Raw genomic sequence first — 20725 nt, forward strand, 5'->3', positions numbered from 1 at the left:
GTTGGCCAGACACAGAAAGATATTAAGGAATCCCTTCTTTAGGCTTTTCTTCTTCAGGCTAAACAAACCTTATTTCACTCTTCCAGGTCATACTTTCCATTTCTTTAATTATTTGTTACTCTTCTCTGAACTTTCTTCAATTTCCCTCTTAAAATACTGAGACCAAATGTTACAAACACAGTAACAGCTCTTAGATCTGGACACAGGAAATGCTTCTTTTTCTAAGGTGTCACACCCAGGCATCATTTCTTTGCTGGTTTTCCACCTGTTTTTAATGTGATCATGAAGTACTCATCTAGATATCATGCTAATTTCAGACACAATGTGATCATGGTGAAACATTTTTTTCCCCCCAGTAATTTTGTTTTAACTTCAAAAGCTCAGAGTTGGAAAGGGTATTGGCTCAAGTCAGTCCTCCGAGCCCCCTCCGATCCCTCGCCCTTATTTCAGGAAGATGGAATATTGCCATACTGCCAGTCTGATTCTTTTCTCCTATAAAGTAGGTCATGTCATGACATATATGAGGTAAATTGCCAGGCTTTTACCTTAATGTGTGCTTTTGCCCCTGCTGATCCCAACAGATGAAACACTGGGCTAGCTGAAATGTGATGAGAAGTAATACATTAAACGGAATTCGCTCAGACATGAGTCAAAACTGGAAGCAAAGGAGGACGCGCCAGGGAGCCGCGAGATGGCTCTGACAACATCTCTGAGAGTAATTTTCCATGTGGCCCGCAGGAGGATCTTGTAAGGCACAGCCCCAGGTTACACATGCTGGACTCTGATTCCACAGGATTTACAAGCCATTAGTGGAGAGAGTCTACGGCTCTCCTGGCGCGGGCAGAGGAAGAAGAAATGTTCAATGGACAATAAAAACTTTCGGTTTACAGAGTAAAGTAAAAACAGGGCCTTTCTTTCGCAAGGTTTAGAAACTCGCCTCTGAGTTAACAGGGGTGTGGGGTGAGAGTGTGGGTGTGTACATCACCAGCGCTCAAGGCCTGGCGAGGTCCCACTCAGCCAAGATAACCGAGATTTGTAGTCGCTTCTGACCCGAGGGCAGGATCTAAATCCAGAGGAGAACAGATTCGCACCCTCTGAGGCTACCGGGAAGCTTGGGTCACTGGGGGAACACAGAGTAAGGAGCAGGGAGCGCCGCTCGCCGGCCAGACTGCGGGCGTCTCCTCCTCGCCGCCTCAGGCCCACTCCCAAACCGAACTACAAGCTTCCTGGTTCCATCCAGAAGCCCTGCGTGAGCCTCCACACGTAGCCGCAGACAGCTCCTTAAATAGGTCGGAGTGGAGCAAACAATCCCAGACGTGGGGCTGGGGCAGGCGAGCCGAGGCGACCGCACGGTGCACGCAGCGGCGCGGCGGGTCAGCCGGCGGCCAATAGCCGGGGCGCAGCCCGCCCCGTCGCCTCCCCCTAGGGGAGGCTATAAGTCGCCCGCGGCGGCCGGGGCACCCGCCGCCCTGTGCTTCCCAGACCGCCGGGGTTCCCGCGCGGCTCTCCGCCCCGCTCGCGTTGCCGGCCGCCGGTCCCCCGCGCACACTCCACCCGCCCGCTCCCGCTTGCTGTCCTCGACCCGGGGCGGAACAGGGGTCTCCGCTCTCGCGAGAAGTGCGCCGCTGCCGGGCGGCTGGGGTCCCGGAGCCCACGCGGGCCCTCGAGGGGCCGAAGATGGGGTGGTGCGCTGTGAAGACGCAGCTGCTGCTGCTGCTGGCGGCTCTGGTTCTCCAGCCCTGGAATCCCTGCCTGGGTGCAGACTCCGAGAAGCCCTCCAGTATCCCCACAGGTGAGCGCACCCGCGGGCCGCCCTGTCCCGCGAGGCTGGGCGGGATGGGCGGTTCATTCATCCGCTGGCCCTTCGCGTAGGGCCCGCCAGGTGAGTGGGTGGAGAGGGACCCGTCCCTCCCAAGTCCGCCGAGGTTGATTTGGAGCGAGTCTGTCCTTCCCCCAGGACCTGAGGTGGGTGAGGCGGGCTGTCCTTTCTTCCCAGCACCGCCCAGGTCTTCCCCAGAACTGAGCTCGGGCGGTGCTGGTCCCAGGAGGAATGTAGGAGCATCCGCCCTCATGGGCTCTTGGAATCCTCCGGAACCCGAGAGCGCACGAAGTTTTCTTCAACACAAGTTGGGGGTTTCCTTTTGGACTTGGAGGTCCCTGGGCGCCAACACCTTTCCTGCAACTTTCCTTTCTCCTCTTTTGCTGGAGTTGGCAGGATTTATCCTTACTGGTCGAGGTGGTACTCCCTCTGTGACCTAAACACGGGGCTCAGTGTACTTTCTGATTGATGGTGACACATTCCTTCCAGCGCCCCAGGAAGCTGCCGGTAACACCTACCTCCTGCCAAAAACAACGCTCAAAACCTTGGTTGTTTTCAGTAAGATGGCTTGGCTACCCAATACTTCCCCTCCGGGCAGCAGCTTTCCTCCTTGGGGGTTTGGAGGGGACGCTTCTCTTGCCTTTAGGCACACTCTCCCTAAGCCTGATGCGGTTCCTTGTTTTCAGAAGCTGGAACTGCAGGCCATAGTCGAGTCAAGGTCATCTAAAACACAACTTTTTACATTTAGCAAGAGTAAAGAGAACCTCACCACATGTTCGTGGAAACATACTTTGCAGCCATTTACTGCACATGCGATATCCTTGGGCTTTTCCACTTTTGTACTCTAACTCAGTGCTCTCTGAAATTAGATCTTGCATTTAAATGTCCTTCTGCTGTACTGCATTTTTTTTTTTTAAGTTAAGATCATTTTGTCTGTTTGGGGTAGGTGAGTAAATAGGGCTCTTTCTGTTTGAATTTTACTTAAGCACAAGGACAGAAATTTCTATTTTAGGTCTACATTCCAAAGTTGACATTTGGTGTAAAACTCAATCAGTCCATGTAAGCAATACGTTTGTCTTCATCTGTAAGTGTTTCAGAAAGCTGCAGTGGAGTAAGTTACCCATCTTTCTGCATTCCTGCCAAACAACAAACAGTAGGTGCTTTGTTAGCTTGAGAAACTTCAGCATTCAGATAGATTTTTGTCAGTTACAAGATACTTTTCTTATTCTCAGGTATATGTGATGGTTTCAAAATGAGTTTCTCAACCCTTTGTGGTTCCTTTAAATTTGAACTAAATTTTTTTCATTACTCTAAAATTATCTTTTAGTGTAACATCTAGACAAGAAAATGCCTTCAGCAAACTTGGAAAAGGAGACAAAAAATGATTCCCAGGAAAAGGACTTTCTTTGTTGAAACACCCAAGGAAACTTACTGGGAAATAAAATAACCTCTAAGGGTTTTGCTACTTTTAGAGGGACCTCTTCAGCCTTTGCATATTTTATTTCACTTCATTCTCAGCCCTCCTTACTTTTTATAGAAGACATCTCTTTGTGGTTGCGTTTAGGTTTACATTCAAAATCATCTTCCTTTCCTAATTTGACTTTTAAGTTTCATGGAGGTGGACTGTAAAGTTTTAATGGATTGTGACATTAAAGAAGGAGAAGGAAATTTCAGATATGAATGCTTTTTTTCAGAAAGTGACCACATAAAACCCACTGCTGAAATCTGAAGACTGGTTTTGGTGAGTGGGCATGGGAAATTCAGAATCATATAAATTCAGAAATATATTGACTTGTAATAGTCAAACTGGCCAGCAATTGCCAGTTTGATTTATAAACTGTTGTATAAATAGATGTGATAAGCTAATATATATAGATGGTACAGTGCTTGATAACATAGGGAGAATCATGGATTGTGTTCCATTTTCTTTCTAAAATATTACAACTGAAAATTGCTTAATTGAAAACTTTATGTCAGTATCAAGCAAACTTCAGAACTCTGTGTTGTCTAGCTTATGCAATAGGAGGTGTTTAAGGAATACTTATCGTCTCTAACCCCCTATTTTTGTCAATATATCCCAGCTAACCATGAAGAAATAGATTAGACCAGGGTTTTGTGGCCTTATTTACATTTTGAACCAGATAATTATTTATTGTGGGAAACTACTCAGTGCATTTTACAATGTTTAGCAGCATCCTTTGTCTCCACCTATTGGATACCAGGAACACCCTTCTTCAGGTGTGAATATGATATATGTCTCAAAATGAAAAATAATCATATGTCTTCCAAGGGACACAATTGCTTAGGATTGGGAACCATTAGATTAGACAAATCCATTTATATTTGAGGCCATGTGGTATTACAGTATTACTGGGATGATGTTAGCTGCTCTAAACTTCCCTGTGGCTCAGATGGTAAAGAATCTGCCTGCAGTTCAGGAGATCTGGGTTCAATCCCTGGGTCAGGAAGATCACCTGGCGGAGGGAATGGCAACCCACTCCAGTATTCTTGCCTTGAGAATCCCATGGACAGAGGAGCCTAGTGGGCTACAGTCCATGGGGTTGCAAAGAGTTGGACATGACTGAGCGACTAACGCTTTCTTTTGGAAACAAATATTTGTAGTGATTTTCGGTTTTTCCACTGTAGTAGAGAATGTACTGTTCGAATCACATTCATCAGTTTTTGGACTATAGTTTTTCCTAGCTTTGATGCTATGTGTTAACCGAAGTTGAGAATACTGCTTTTTGTTCTCTTGACTGAGAGTTCTGCTGTGTACTGCATTCATGCCTGTTTGATTGCCACTTTATTCACAACATGGAAAGACTCTGAACAAGGATTTGGTTAAAAATAATCATTTTCTCCTAGAATCATTTATAGGAATTTTGCCTTAAAATTTTATTTCCATGGGAGCTTTCGAGGCAAAACCCTCCTAATGAGTGTCAGCAAATCAAGTTTATTCCCTAATTTATGTTTCCTGCACTTTTTTGCCTTCTCAGTGAGAGAAGGAAAGCGGTGGATGTATTCCTGCCAAGGATTTGTAATCAGGTCTCCAGAGCTGGATCAACATTTTGTGTGTTTTCTAAGGTGCCTTGACCATCCATGGTCTAAACTGGGCAGAAACCAAGTTTTAGGGAAAAATGGAGGAAGTGGTTTCAGATGTTTCTGTCAAGACCAGTATTTTTCAAGCATGTTCATTTATAAACTCTTTAATTTACCCTGGCACATTCATGGAGGAAAGGGAAGGTTGTCCCTGTCTGCTGATGTAAACTGGCAATTTACGGGGTGGAGAGGAAAAGACCAAGATCCCGGAGAAACCTCCAGAAGAAGAGAGGGAGGCTTGTCCACTGTGTACTTTCTGTGTCCTGGGTTCCAGCCACATAGAATGACCAGCCTCTGCCTTGCGTTCATATAAAAATAGACATATGAAACAATTCGGGAGAATGAGAGGACCAGAGATGAGAATGAAATTAAGATATCCTTTTCTACCCATCACATTGACTAAAGCATTTAAAAAATAAACTCTGATCACACCAACTGTTGTGAGGATGAAGTTTCAAACTGTTAATGGAAGCACAACACTTTTGGAGAAAATTTAGTAACATCTGGTGGAATTGAGACTCCACATATCCTATAACCCTAGATGTACATGTACATGTCTCTCAAATTTGTGTCTGTTCTCCTTGAAATTCTATTCTTTATTTAAATCTAGCTCCTAAGAAAGTCTTCCCCCTACTATCTTTTTTTTTTTTTTTTTTGGTTCTCTTTCTAACTTCTTAAAGCTATTGATTTATACAAATCATATCTGCTTTATAAGATAGATGTTTATGTTTAATAAATGATACAGTCTTTGGCCTAAGTGTTGAGTCTTACTCCTTTTTATGCTCCTCTACCTTTGCTGTTCTTTTAACTACCTTTCCTGTTCTTTTAACTACCTTTCCTGTTCTTTTAACACAATGAAGATTCTCAGTTGATGTTTGTTATGTTTCAGACTACCTTGGAGAATTATGAAAAGTGGCATGCAGTCAATGGGATTGCTAGCTGTTTCTTTCCATAGGGTTTTAACTAAATTTACTTTCTCTCTCCGGGACCCACACACCATCATGATCAAGGAACTTACCTGTGAAACATCAAGTTGGCCTTGTTTCTGAACAAGTTTTTGGCAATTCTCCACATGTGGCATTTTCTTCTCTACCTACCTTTCTCAATGTAAAATCACACCTTCAAAAATACTTTCAGTTGGTTGGATACCATGATCCCCTTATAGACAGTGAAATGGACATTTGGATAGTGTGTCATTTATAGATCAGATAGCTGAAAGCAAAAGAAGAGGGCTTCTACCCTTTCTTCAGGCCACACTGCATGTCTTTCCTGATCGTTGTTCTGTTGGACTTTTGGGACTTATGGGAAAAACATAGAAACTGGGCATCAGAGATCTGAAAGAAGCAAAAGGGCCACTTTGCTAAAAAGCACTAATTTGTAGGTTTGTGTAAAGGGAGGGGAAGGGGACAGACAGAGCCTAGAGGAAACCGTTTGCTGATACTTGTAGCAAACAGCTACTTGCTTTTGTATGGCCAGTGAGCTAATGATGGTTTTCATATTTTTTAAAAGCTGAAAAATATCAAAAGAAAAATAACATATCATGACATGTAAAAGTTATATGAAATCCAATATTCAGGGTCCATAAAGATTTATTGGCTCATAGCCACATTCATTCATTAACGTATCATCTGTGCCTGCCCTGGTGCCACAAGGCAGAGTGGAGTGGTGATTGTCACAGAAGCTGTATGGCCTGCAAACTCGAAATTATTTCCTCAGGCCCTGTGCAGAAACCCTTTGCCCACTTTTAGGAAACAATGTTCCCACTTAAGCCATGTCTCCTGCAGATCTGCTGTTCTCCTTGGAAAGAGTTGGATTGTGGACAGTAGCAGCTGGCTCTGGCATTTGAGAGGGCTGTTTTTCACTTTAGACTTCACCAGTGATTTCTGTGGCATTTTGAATTCAAACAGAGAGCTTCTCTGTTACATCTTTTTAAAACTGGTGCTGGATGCTAACTAGACATGTACTTTGGTGTAAATAGTGTGCTTACGATACAAAATGAATTAAACACTGATGTCCGGTTGGAAAGGAGATGCATATTTCTTCTTCAGAGCTTGTGTGTGTTCTAGAAATTTGGTCTAAAAACTTGGTTATGAATTTGTGGCTTCATTCCTGGGAGGAAATATTTAGCACATTTATCAATGAGTATTCTTCAACCATTGCTATAAAACTTAGGCTAAACTGAGAAATTGCTACTTTTAAAATGATGGATATTTCCTTTTACATTTTACTTCTTTGCGTTTGCTGCAGTGTTTGCCTCACTAAACTAAACTTAAATAACAGAACTAATTTTCATAACAATTGAGATTTTAATTAGCCAAGAAATAGGTATACAGAGGAGTAGGATTATAAATAGTGTATTATGATTTGTTGTCATTGTACTACTTACTGTCTTTTTAAAAACTGAAATATAGTTGGTTTGCTACTTACTATCTTACAGTCTATTATGTTGCGACCTGTGTTTGGTTATGGTGCCGCTGAGTTTATTACTAACCTCTTAACTGTGTCACAAGAGTGCTCCTTTAAAATATAGTGATTATAATAAAATAAAATTACAGAAACCTGAAATAAGTTTTAATGTTTCCCATTCAGGATAACTTTAGTTAAAACAAAATTCCAAAACTGGGGGTATGTTATTTTATACTTGGGGGAAAAATTTCCATTTCATGTTTGCTTTTGTGTGTTAAAAGAGACAAATCAACATCTGTTAATGATTTTGATTTAGTTTTTAAATATAAATCTCTTAAAAAAACAAATTCAGGTGAGTACATTTACATATTTAGTTACTAGATGGATTGATAAGTATTTTTCAGGCCTTGATTATGTTAGTGGTATATTGTAGCAGTTTTGGGAAAATAGCAATCATTTTTTATTCTGATTGAAATATGAATATATCTCCTGCCTTAAACTTATTTCTTAAAGAAAGATGTGATTATTTGCGAAGATGCTTAATTTGTCAGTGTGGATATATACTTTGTTTACTGTTTATATTTTGCTACAAAAAAATTTGTTTTAAAATTTAGTTTGTATAGGGTTGGAATTACATTTTATTTAGTTAGGGAGAAAATTTTGAATGAATGGTGAATAGACAATCTTTACTTTATAATCAAAATCTTCACTAGAAATAGAAGAAAACACATTGTAATTTCATGCTTATTATTGTTAATACATTCTATAAAACTTTTAATACAAATAAGAATTTTCAAGGACATACAGCTAAAATGAGGGGGCTAACTGGTCAGAAAAATTGCTTCTTCTAACAAACATGATCGAATTTATAAAATGGGCTAGAGTTATAATTAAAACTCATTTGTTATGTTGATTTTAATATTACTTTTATTATTTTGAATGCAGAAGACATCCTGATGTTACTACATTAAAAGATCATCTGCTCATTTACTTTAGGGTTACATACTCAAATTTTTAAAAGGAATTCTGTTTATTTTTCTAGTTACTGCTAATCTATTTCAACGTTTCTTCCACAGAGAGAGAGAGAGGATTTTCCTCTGGTTGAAGTGCTGTGGTTCTACTGTTCTAATGATGTGAACATTATACAGTAAAGATTCTTATGGCAGGAAGGAACTTGCAAGCATACACAATTTTCATTGCTCTCATCACCAGCCCCAGTCAGACACAGACATTGAAGGGCACTAAGGAGTCATTGAATATGTATCATGCCATGCAGCTTCACTCTGCGGGTACAGCAGCAAGTGGAAGAAATACGTGGAATACTGGCAGCCTTGAATTCCTGACTCTGGAACATTGTTCAGAAAAAGCCCCAGAAACTCTGCATCTTAGTTCCAGTGACCACAGAGCCCCAACATAGAGCCAGTGTCCCATCAGTGAGGCTCTGTCATAGACTAGTCTGTTTTACTGGTTTGAAGCTACAACTTTTATAGAGCTTAGGTTGCTAATTACTTATAGGTGCTACATACGTGGCTAGCATATTATTAACCAGAGACTTATTAATATGTCTTTTGTTACCCAAATGTTATTGACTGGATACATTTCAATATTCACTTACATAACAAATTGCTGGCCACAGGCATTGATTCCTGCTTCAATCCCCTGGTCAATAATGTGCCAGGAAGGAAGCCATTTACTTTTAGATTTTTAAAATGCATTCTCAAACTGATTCTTTAAACATTTAATCCTTTCTTCCTGGGTCTAGGAGTATACTAAACACCAGCGGCTATTTTAGCATGCCAAAGAAAAAAGTAAATATTTTAATAGAATTAATTTCTTTTTTTTTTTAGTTACCTGGCTAACAGTTTGCAGGCAGAAATATTCAAATGACCTCCCTAATTCAATTCCCTGGAGAAGTCCTACAGTGCTGCTCTGCAGATCGCAAACCAGCCCTCTGATGGGATTTTCCAGTCCTGCCTATGCCAGCTCTGAGGCCCCTTGTCTTCCAAGGCTCCCCGCTCCCCCACTCTCCTGCGCTAACCTCTCTGGGTCTTTTTGGGGCCTCCAGCTGGCACCACCACTGTGACCAGAGTGCCTTGCTCATCCAGAGCCTCTGAAATTCCTGTCGGCCACGTCTAGAGAGGGACAATTCTCCTTTTCTTCTTAGTTTAGACAGGGTTAGAATTTTTTAAACAGTGACTTTACTAGGTAACCAAGAGCAAAACAAAACACAACCCCAAATTGGAAAACCACCAAAAGCAAAGCAATGAATGCACAAAGTAGAGACTCACAGTTCTTGCCCTATTCTGCCTGGCACATCCTTAGGGATTTAGAGATTATGTGTCTTTGCTCAGCTTTTCTTTCTCCACTGTTTCATCCCAATTCTCAGTTCTTCTCACCATTTTATTTTACACAGACAGATCTTTCTTTTCCAGGGTTGGAATCCATAAAGTCTATACTTAGTACTGTTGTTCAGTTGCTAAGTTGTATCCAACTCTTCACGACCCCATGGACTGCAGTGCCCCAGGCTTCCCTGTCTTTCATTATCTTCTGGAGTTTGCTCAAACTCATGTTCATTGAGTTGGTGATGCCATCCAACCATCTCATCCTGTCGCCCTCTTCTCCTCCTGCCCTCAATTTTTCCCAGCATCAGGGTCTTTTCCAATGAGTCGGTTCTTTGCATCAGATGGCCAAAATATTAATGGGTTGTGAGATAATAAAAAATACACATTTAGTTTGGTCTCTGCTCCCCTGTTTCTGTTAATATTTGGTCTTTGAGCTTGGTTTCTGACACAAAGCTCCTAAAAACCCTTGTAATTTTCTGAGTGATAAGAGTATCTGACACAGAGTTCCTGTATCTCTTGGAATTTCCTGGGTGATAGGAGCATCTTTTGTTCTAATGAGATAATTCCTGGTGGGCTCATGAATGGGGCTGGTCACTAGAAAGACCAAACCATGATTAGAAGCTTGGAACTTTCAGCCCTACCCCTCCATATTCTGGAGAGAGAGAGGGTTTCAAAAACCAGTTAATAATTGACCTTGCCTATGGGATGAAGCCTCGATAGAAATCCCCAAAGTACAGCATTTGGAGAGCTTCTGAATCTTGGGATGTATCTACAAGCCAGGAAGGTGGTATATACCCTGACTCCATGGGGACAGAAGCTCCCGCCCTTGGGAGCCTGTAGACCTCGCCCTGTGTATCTCTTCATCTTGCTATTCCTTTGTATCATTTAACACATATCTTTTGTAATAAATTGGCAGGAGTAAGTCAACTATTTTCCTTGGTTCTGTGAGCCATGCTAGCAAATTACTGAGCCCAGGGAGAGGAGTCTTGGGAACCTCTGATTTGTAGCAAAGTCAGGCAGAAGTTGTGGGTAACCTGGGATCCTTCTGCTTGTGATGGGTATCTGAAATGGGAACACTTATGGGACTGAATCCTTAACCTGTGGGGTGTGTGCTAATTCTGGTTAAATTGAATTGAATTCCAGGACACCTGGGTGACATGGGAGAAAGGGACTGATGTGGGTGACAATTAATATTTGAAAATTTAATTCAGTGAATATTAATTGAATGTCTAGTCTGTGTTCTGAGTTGCCTTACGTGGAGGAAAAGTAGAAAACCATGAAAAACAAAAAGCGCATCAGGCTCAGTCTGGTTCCACATTGAAATTCTAAGCTTCTTACATGGAAAATAATGCATATTAAAACTGAAAAAATCAAAGAGGCACTTATGATGAAGTCTGGCCTATTGGGAAGACCACAGACATCTGGGCATCAGGAAACCTACATCTAAGTTCCAACCCTTTCACTCACTAACAGCCAGTTACCTTCCCTCTCCAGACTTCTTTGTAATGTATGCTCTCTCTAGCTCTCTTACTTGATGTTTCTGAAATTCTAAGTGTCAGGATGTGTAGTGGAGACAAAGTGCCTCAGGAATCAGAAAGAGGCCTCAAGGAAACTATCAATATTTTTGTTAGGCCAAAGAAAGCATAGATACAAAGTTGTTTGTATTTTAAGATTTTAATTATTCTGTCAGAAGCTGGATTTAGGCTTTGATGTTGTTTTTTCCCTAGTTAACTTTTGAGTTAGAGGTGAGTAAGTAAGGCCAAGAATAACTAGAATAAAATTTATATTTAAAAATATTCCAAGTGTTTCAGTGTGAGAGGAGAAAATAATCTGGTGTTTATATGAAGCTGTTTTCCATCTTCTGAGGAGAATCATATATTCTACAGTACATTTAAATACTGTAAACTGTTTTTAAGGGCTTCACAGGTGGCTCAGTGATAAAGAATCCACCTGCCAATGCAGGAGACGCAGGAGATAAGAGTTTCATCCCTGGGTTGGGAAGATGCCCTGCAGGAGGAAAGGGCAACCCACCCCAGTATTCTTGCCTGGGAAATTCCATGGTCCATGGAGTGGCAAAGAGTTGGACATGAGTAAGCATACACAACTGTTTTAAAAAATAACTTTATATTTCTCTGTTTCAGTCTTAAGTCCTGTTGCTTTACAAAAATGATGCTGGTAACTCCTTTGAAGTTGAAATTTTTTTTTAATGAAATGTGCTGTTTTAGAATTGGAAGTGCTTCTCTAAATTGTTCTGAAACACTTATCAAATCACCTGGATCTACTTTTTTGAGGCATTAAATATCTTTGGCCACCTGATGTGAAGAGCTGACTCATTTGAAAAGACCGTGATGCTGGGAAAGGTTGAGGGCAGGAAGAGAAGGGGACGACAGAGGATGAGATGGTTGTATGGCATCACCGACTCAATGGACATGGGTTTGGGTGGACTCCGGGAGTTGGTGATGGACAGGGAGGCCTGGCGTGCTGTGATTTGTGGGGTCGCAAAGAGTTGGACACGACTGAGCGACTGAACTGAACTGAAATATCTTTAAAATATGATTGCATTTAGTAAACTATAAGCAAGGTAAATAAAAAGAAAATCAACTCATGGGAGAAAAGCTTTTGTATGCACTGTGTGTGTGTATTCATAGTGTTTGCTACTCACAGAAATAACTGTTTTTTTTAATATATATAATTTTATTTATTGGCTGTGCTGGCTCTTTGTTGCTGTGCAGGGTTTTCTCTAGTTGCAGTGAGTGAATCCTACTCTCTAGTTGCAGTATGTGGACTTCTCAAGGTGGTGGCTTCTCTTGTTGCAGAGCATGGGCTCTGGGCCATGAGTTTTAGTAGTTGAGGCATGTGGGCTCAGTAGTTGTGGCTCCCAGGCTCCTGAGCACAGGCTCAGTAGTTGTGGCACATGGGCTTAGTTGCTCTGTGGCATGTGGGATCTTCCCGGATCAGGGATTGAACCCTTGCCCTCTGCATTGGCATTGCCCCGTGCATTGGTGGATTCTTCACCACTGAGCCACCAGGGAAGTCCTGAGGTAATTATTAAGCCTTGAGAATGGAGTAGAAATTTGGAATGCCATTTGATCTGGACTTTTCTGTGATGTATTGTTCAATCCATGTCACAGTAATGTGTTGGCACCCCTGGAGTGGAACATGGCTAGTAAGTGATGCAGTCTTAGACCCAGACCTTGGAGGAGGTGGTGGTGCTCTTTGCTTTTTCTCTTTTTCTGGCTATTTTTCCTACAGCTGTAGATGGATTTTATGTAAATTGAAGGAAGCAGTTCAAAGAAAACAATTGGATGGGAAAGAGGGTGGCTTAGTTTTGAAATCATACATTTGTTACCTTTTCAAATATAAGATTGTAAAAAAAATCACAAAAATATTTAATCTGGATGTTGTTTTTGGAGACTAACTGTGATTTATCAAATAAACAGGTATGTTTACCTGTTTAGCATATCTTTCTCCTGTAGAGTAGGTATGGTTGAAGAAAAGTCTGTTTCATTAAAATAATTAACCTTCCTATTATTATAAAATAGTTGGATGCACTCATGTCTCTCAAGTGTAAGCATGAGATTTTTCTGCAGGGTATATAATCCTAAATAGCTCAGTCTCTCTTCTCCATAGCGAGTCCCTGAATGACTCTATTATACCAGTGATAACAGCACTATGGCGGGTTACAGTTTATGGCTGAGTGGGTAGGTAAGGTTTTTTAGGTTGAGGTAAAAGATAAACTAAGAAGCTTATTTTTGCCATGCCCTCCTCCAGGGGATCCTCCCAACCCAGAGATCGACCCCTCATCTCTTACATCTCCTACATTGGCAGGTGGGTTCTTTACCACTGGGAAGCCCCCAAAAGATAAACTAAGAAGCTTATTTTAAGCCACATATGTAAACCTAAGAAATGTTCACAATGGACAGTTATATCTCCTTTTCTAAAATTGAATTTTAAGTTCTTCATTGATGTAAGGTATGACTTTTTTCTTAAGTGTCAGAATGGTGCATGTTTGAATGAGTTTAGAACACATCTGAATTGTAGAAAATCCTTGTGAAAAATGAGTCTTATTGTGTGAAGAGGAGTCTTACTGTGTGATAGGAGGTGGAGGTGTGGAGAAGAGAATGTGAAATTGCCCGTGTTAGAAAATTATACGATATGTGATTCTAATGAGTTCAGGCACTTAATTCAGAAATACCTGAAAGTGCCACTGCTTCAAATGCTGTCAGAGGGGAAATTTGCTTATGTAAAATTGGACATGCCCTAAATGGAAATGTAAGTTTGAATAGTTTCATATGAGGAATTTATTTACCTGGATTATGCTAAGTGATGGCATAGCATGTCGTATTAACCTTAATAAACCGTACATCCCAGCCATTGTTGCTCTATGTGACTCCAAGGCTGCAGTCCTGTGTGCATGGATCCTGGTGGGTTGTGCACACTGATAGTGTGCAGTACTGGATTTGCTTTATATTTGATCACAAGGAATTAGCTGGTTGCTGTGGTGATTGACAGAGGTTCAGAAACCTAGACACTGTGACTCTGTGTTGCCATCTGTGGGTGTGTTCCACGGTGGAAGAAATTGCTTCACATTTCTTGGAGTTTCTGATAAATTGAGGTGCAAGTCTGTTGTGCTTTGAATTATCTGGAAAACTGTATTGGTCCCACTTTCAACCTGAATATATTATTAAGAATTTGAGGACGATACTAGTTTGCTCTTCAAACATTGGGTCAATTGCAAAGGCATTATAGAAGGGAGATTTGCTTTCTAAATACTGCCAGAGAGGGTTCACCATTAAGGAAGGGGCTAGATACCTCCAAATGGGAGTTAAAGGTATGTATGAGCTTGCCTGACTTACTGCGACAAATGATTTATTTTAAGGCCAGATATTCATAACTGATTGCATGCTAATCAATCAAGAAAGATGCCCTCTGGAAGACAGTATAGGATAATGCTAAGGAGATGGGTTTTGGTATCAATCTGTATTTAAAGTTCATGTCTGCCGCTTATTTGCTGATTGTCCTGGGAAGAAGTTACTTAACCTCTCTAAATCATAGTTAAAATGGTAATTGCCTTCTGCATTTGACTTGAGGATTAAATATGCTAATACCAGTGAAAGGCTTTAGCACAGAGTCTGCAGACAGAAATTGCTCAACAAGTGCTACTAGCTAAATGTATTATTTTAAAGAGTGCAGTTCCCATTAACATTATTTAGAGTGGAGCATATGATGCATGAAATGAATTCTTGTGTTCTGATTGATAATGGAGAGGAAAGTGTAGGCTGTCAGTGAATACGAGACAATAAGTTTTATCAAGTTAAGCTATAAAGACAACTTTTTCCAGGGGAACCCAAAGGAAATAAATAAGTTTAGCAGTATAGTTTCTTGGGTGATGTTCTTTGATTATTTACTCAAATTCAGAATTTGAAGTCACTTTTCCTCATTTCTCTGTTTTACCCTTGATATTCAGATATGTTGAATTTTAACCACTATTTTTTCTCTCTCTGTTTTTTTGTTTGTTTGTTTCATCTATAGTCGAAAGCATGTATGTATATATTTAAATATCTCAAACAGATAAGGCTTTTCTTTTTTTAGACATAGTCTTAAGGCTATTATCACACTGAACAGTCATTCCATACTTATTCAAGTTCACTTTTGCTCCCTGTTCTCAAAACTGGCTTTTAACAGTTGGTTTATTTGGTCAGTATCCATCAATTTCTCCTAAACACCCCTTCAAGCTATTGTCATCTTAGTCTGTAGACCAGACTACAGATCTGGACTCTGGCAGCTTGAAGGCCAAATTCAGCCTGCCTACTGTTTTTCAGAAAACTTGAACTAAGTCCTGTATTTTTAAAATCAGGAAAATTTACTTAAAAGTCTGAAACTTATTTCTCTTGGGGTGGGTGGGACGGGGAAGAGACTTGGAGATCTTGGATTTGCCCTCCCACTGGGCAGATGATGATAGCTGGCTGCTGCGGAGGGGCTCCCCCTGAAGAAGGTACTTGTGTACTCCTGTTCACCATAGCTTCCCCACTGCTCCCTGTCCCCACTCCCCCGCCCCCGGCCTCTTCACTATTTATTGTGTGTCACAACTCCAGGTCTGGGTAACACCACAGAATGAGATAGTTACACTTGCTTCTTAAATTGTTGTTTAGTTGCTAAGTCATGTCTGACTCTTTGCAACCCCATGGACTGTAGCCCACCAGGCTCCTCTGTGCATGGATTCTCCAGGCAAGAATACTGGAGTGGATTGCCATTTCCTTCTCCAGGGGATCTTCCTGACTCAGGGATTGAACCTGGGTCTCCTGTATTGGTAGATTCTTTACTGTTTGAGTCACCAGTGAAGCTCTTACCTTGCCTCATCTTTCCATACTAATCTTTCTCAAAGCTTGTAGCTTTCAAGTGGGGATTTTTTTTTTTCCCCTCCATGGGATGTTTGGTAATGTCTGGAGACATTTTTGATTGTCTTGAGTGGTGGGTGCTACTGGCATCCTGTGGGTAGAGACCAGAGATGCTGCTAAAACATCTGACTATGCACAGCACAAGAGAATTGTGTGTGCTTAGGTGCTCATTCACATCTGACTGACTCTTTGCAACCCCAGGGACTGTAGCCTGCAAGGCTCATATTTGTGGGATTCTGCAGGCAGTAATACTGGAGTGGGTAGCTGGGAATTCAAGAGAATTACTTAGCCCCAAATGTCAGTAGAACCAAGGCTGAGAAACTCTGCTGTACTTTAATGGCACATTTCCAATTTTGCTGCCTTTTTTAGAAACTTCCTGTGCTGTCCCTATTTCCAAATGTGCTTATCACTGTTTCCCAATTTTCACTTGATAATGCATACTTAGACTCCTTAATCTAGCCAAGATACCATGATTTTATCTTTTTTAAAAGTCATTTCTGTTTTATCAGTTTCTTCCCACTTGCAAAATCCAACTTAAGATTTTTTTTTTTTCAATTTTAAATGTTGTATTTTTTGGCCATACCACAGATGTGTGGAATCTTAGCTCCCCAGCTGGGGATCAAACTTGTGTCTCTGCAGTGGAAGCTTGGTTTCTTAGCCACTAGACCACAAGCAAAGTCCCCTCTACTTAACATTTTCAAGTCTTTGGTTTTGTCCGTTCATGTTTTTGATGACAGTTTTCCATATTATTCTCCAAAAATTATCTTATTAGAACTGGGAACTTTTAAAAAAAATAATTAATTTATTTTAATTGGAGGATAATTGCTTTGCAATATTGTAGTGGTTTTTGCCATACATCGACATGAATCAGCCATAGGTACACATCGGTCCCACCATCCTGAACCCCCGCCCCCCCACGTCCCTCCTTACTCCGTCCCTCTGAGTTGTCTCAGAGCACTGGCTTCGAGTGCCCTGCTTCATGCATCAAACTTGCACTGATCATCTATTTTATATATGGTAATATTCATGGTTCAATGTTGTTCTCTCAAATCATCTCACCCTCATCTTTTCCCATATAGTTCAAAAGTCTGTTTCTTACATCTGTGTCTCTTTTGCTGCCTTGCATATAGGGTCATTGTTAGCCTCTTTCTAAATTCCATATATATACATTATTATACTGTATTGGTGTTTCTGTTTTGGATTTACTTCACTCTGTATAATAGGCTCCCATTTCATCCACCTCATTAGAACTGACTCAAATGCGGTTTTTTTTTTATAACTGAGTAATAAAATGGAAACCACTCCAGTATTCTTGCGTGGAGAATGCTATGGAGAGAGTAGCCTGTAGTCCATAGGGTCACAAAGAGTTGGACACGACTGAAGCGACTTAGCACACAATATTCCATTGTGTATATGTACCACAACTTCCTTGTCCATTCGTCTGCCGATGGACATCTAGTTTGCTTCCACGTCCTGGCTATTGTAAACAGTGCTGCAGTGAACATTGGGGTACTTGTGTCTTCAGTTCTGATTTCCTCGGTGTGTATGCCCAGCCGTGGGATTTCTGGGTCATATGGTGGTTCTATTTCCAGTTCTTTAAGGAATCTCTACACTGTTCTTCATAGTGGCTGTACTAGTTTTCATTAGAACTGGGAACTTTAAAAAAGTTTTTATGTATTTATTTATGGCTGCAGTGAGTCTCCATTGCTGCATCCAGGCTTTCTCTAGTTGTGGTGTGAGGTCTTCGCATGGTGGTGGCTTCTGTTGTTGCCGAGCACAGGCTCTGAGTGCATGGGCTCAGTAGTTGTGGTGCACGGGCTTAGTTGCCCCAGGGCATGTGGCATCTACCTGGACCAGGAATCGAACCCATGTCCACTGGATTGGCAGGCGGATTCTTAACCACTGGGCTACCAGGGCAGTCCAGAACTGGAGACTTTCTTAAAAAATGATCTGTTTCAACACTCTCTCTCACTACTGTTTCTGTTTCTCCAATCCAAGAAACTGCATCTGGGGGAATTAGATGCTCTGTACAAGGTGTCTCCTAGTCTCTTGTTCCCCTTTCTGTGCTGGGCTCCTGCAGTATTATTTGCTAGCTTATAATCTGTTATTTATTTGGAGATTTAGTGTGTTATTCTCAGCCTCTTCATGTGAGCTCCCTTCATATACTCAGCTGGATTTTAAACTACAGGAGTAGAGAGACAGTATCTCTTATTGTTGGGACTACATCTGTGAATTGCTGTGCCTCAGACCTTGAAGCCTCTGGAAGCTTCTTTGCCTTTAGGCCTTACAGAAGGGTATTCAAACAACATGTGTCACATCAGTCACAACTGACAAGGCAAGTGGGCACCTGTGTTTGTCCGTGCTTTGTTCAGCAGAGAGAGGCCGATCTAGATGTATTGAGCAGGAGGTGATTTGACAAAAGTAATTATGGGGTTACACAACTGTTGAAAAGACTGAGCCTCCAGCCTTGACTCCTGGAACAGCAGAGAGCTGACCAAGCTAAGAGGTTACTATCTCATTTCCAACTAGGGGGAACCAGAAGGCCTCCATTAGAACTATGGAGGCATGAATATGTGGCTCTCAATGGCATCCCGGGATCAGGAGGCTGCCTCCGCTGACTAGTGCACTGGAAGCTGGTGACTAGACTCTAGAAAGCAGAATTCAACCATTGCCTCTGCTGCATACCTGTCTGTGGGTCCTCCTCCCGCTCTCGCTCCACAAAGTGGAAGACTGGAACACGGAGGAAGGGTGACCCCATGTCTTCCTGACTGTGTTCACCAATAGAAATGGCCGGGAATGGTGGGAAGCCCATCTCTCTTCCAAATTTCATAGTAACGCGTTTGAAAAGAGGGGCATGATTTTCATCTAGAAGCTTAGCTCCAAAGGAGTTGGGGAAATGTAGCTTTAATAGTTATTTTTTCCGTAACTTACCTCAGTGACTGTTCTCCTTGAAGCTTGAGAAATCATTCAAAAGTTTTAGAAATTTATGTCTTTTTGATAGTAGGAATGCAAGTGTGGGCTCAGCATTACGTGAAACACAGGCTCAGCTTCTTAAGAAGGGCTCTCTTATAAAGTTTGAAGATTATTACTTTCCTAAATTTCAACAATTACTGAAAATAGTCATGGAAAAATGAAATAAAACCATAAAATAAAGCTAAGTAAGTAATTGGAGTTTACCTTCTCTTGCCCTCCATTTTTAGGCCAGCCCAGTGATTCCTAGCTTATGCAGTAACTATGTAGTGTAGCTATCTCTAATTACCATTTTACAGTATTTGTTTCACTTTCAGCTATTTATTTTTATTTTCTAGTCCTTTCATCTTATACAACACCCTGTTAATTTCAGGAAGTATTTAGCTGGCTAAAGTGTCTTTTCTGAGATGAAACAACTGGGGCTTACTCAAGGCTTGTGGAATTTGCAAAGGTCAAGAGATAATGGAAAAATTCTAGCTCATTTAGGAAGGAAGGATTTTATTTGACACCAATTGTGAAGTATTCATGAAAGCAAAAGTACAAAAAAAGAAACAAACCCAAAACCTTTGTGAATCACCATAACTACCTTCATAATTAGCATAATTCAGCATTTTTAGTGATTTTTATTGAAAGCTTGGTTTTCATTTAACACTTTTTTACATTTGTAGTTTCTCTGCTCAGAGCAGAAGCTATAAATAGGCTTGTGGCTGAAAGTTCTGCTGAACAAATCTACAGAAGATTATCTTACATTAAAATTAGAAGTTGGTTTTCCTCAAAATTTCTTAGAGTTGGGACATACAAATGTGTTTCATTTTACTCGACTTTTCTAGGTTCTTTCCAACTGCCTATGGCATTTATTTATTTTTAAATTATATTTGTTTTGCTTATCACTTGTGACAATTTGCTTGTCATTTGTGACAATAAATGGCATCTATTTTTAAATTACATTTGTTTTGTATCACTGTGGCAGTCGTGTGTACCTACTCTTAAGGGTTGAAATGAACAAGAACTAGAGTGGAAATGAATGGGTTTGGTTAATAATTAACTTGTGTAGGTTTAATATGCTACCATGGGAATTTTAGCTTTTAGGTTGTGTGTATGTTTAAATGAAACACTTCAAAATTTTTCACTTGAATTTTGATGAGGATAAAAATAAACCTTTGGTGAAACTGGGTTTATTTTGATGACATGTGCCCAATACTATGATGTGTGCACAGTATGCAGTCAGTTTAGGCTTCTCTAATAATGTTTTTATCTATAAATCATTCTGAAAGCTTTAATAAGAAATGACAGAGCTCTTGTAAGAAATGGTGAAGCACCAAGAGGAATCAATAAGAACTCGGGTATAACAAACTTCATGAAAATGGTATAACTTCATTTAAAAATTACATTTTTGGTTCCAATGAAAATTAAGACATTTAGAAATATTCAATTTGTTCATAATCCCACTATCATTAATAAAGGATGTAAAATATTGTGATAGTACTTTTTCTTGTACATATATCGTCATATGTTTTCTTTATAAAATGCTTTCAAACTGTGGTGTTGGAGAAGACTCTTCAAGAGTCTCTTGCACTGCAAACCAGTCAATCCTAAAGGAAATCAACCCTAAATATTCATTGGAAGGACTGATACTGAAGCTCCAGTACTTTGGCCACCTGGTGGGAAGAGCCGACTCATTGGAAAAGACC

General features: G+C 40.7%; 1 protein-coding gene across 8 annotated transcripts in view; it reads left to right on the forward strand.

Moving 5' to 3' along the window:
* Positions 1-734: 734 nt before the first annotated feature.
* PLOD2 (procollagen-lysine,2-oxoglutarate 5-dioxygenase 2) overlaps positions 735-20725 on the forward strand; it is a 107353-nt gene continuing 87362 nt past the window's right edge. For 4 of the 8 annotated variants that reach the window (XM_081573952.1, XM_081573953.1, XM_081573954.1 and 1 more), the window contains exon 1: positions 735-1792. In XM_081573952.1, the coding sequence (XP_081430078.1) occupies positions 1678-1792 (115 nt within the window). In that variant the 5' untranslated portion in view covers positions 735-1677. Of the gene's footprint in view, positions 1793-1815; positions 1883-3513; positions 3561-20725 lie in introns of those variants that run through there. The other 4 variants (XM_081573958.1, XM_081573957.1, XM_081573956.1 and 1 more) reach the window with 4 other exon arrangements.

Source organism: Giraffa tippelskirchi, chromosome 2 (genome assembly GCF_054371585.1).
Source record: "Giraffa tippelskirchi isolate mGirTip1 chromosome 2, T2T-mGirTip1v1.2.pri, whole genome shotgun sequence".
Taxonomy (NCBI): Eukaryota; Metazoa; Chordata; class Mammalia; order Artiodactyla; family Giraffidae; genus Giraffa; species Giraffa tippelskirchi.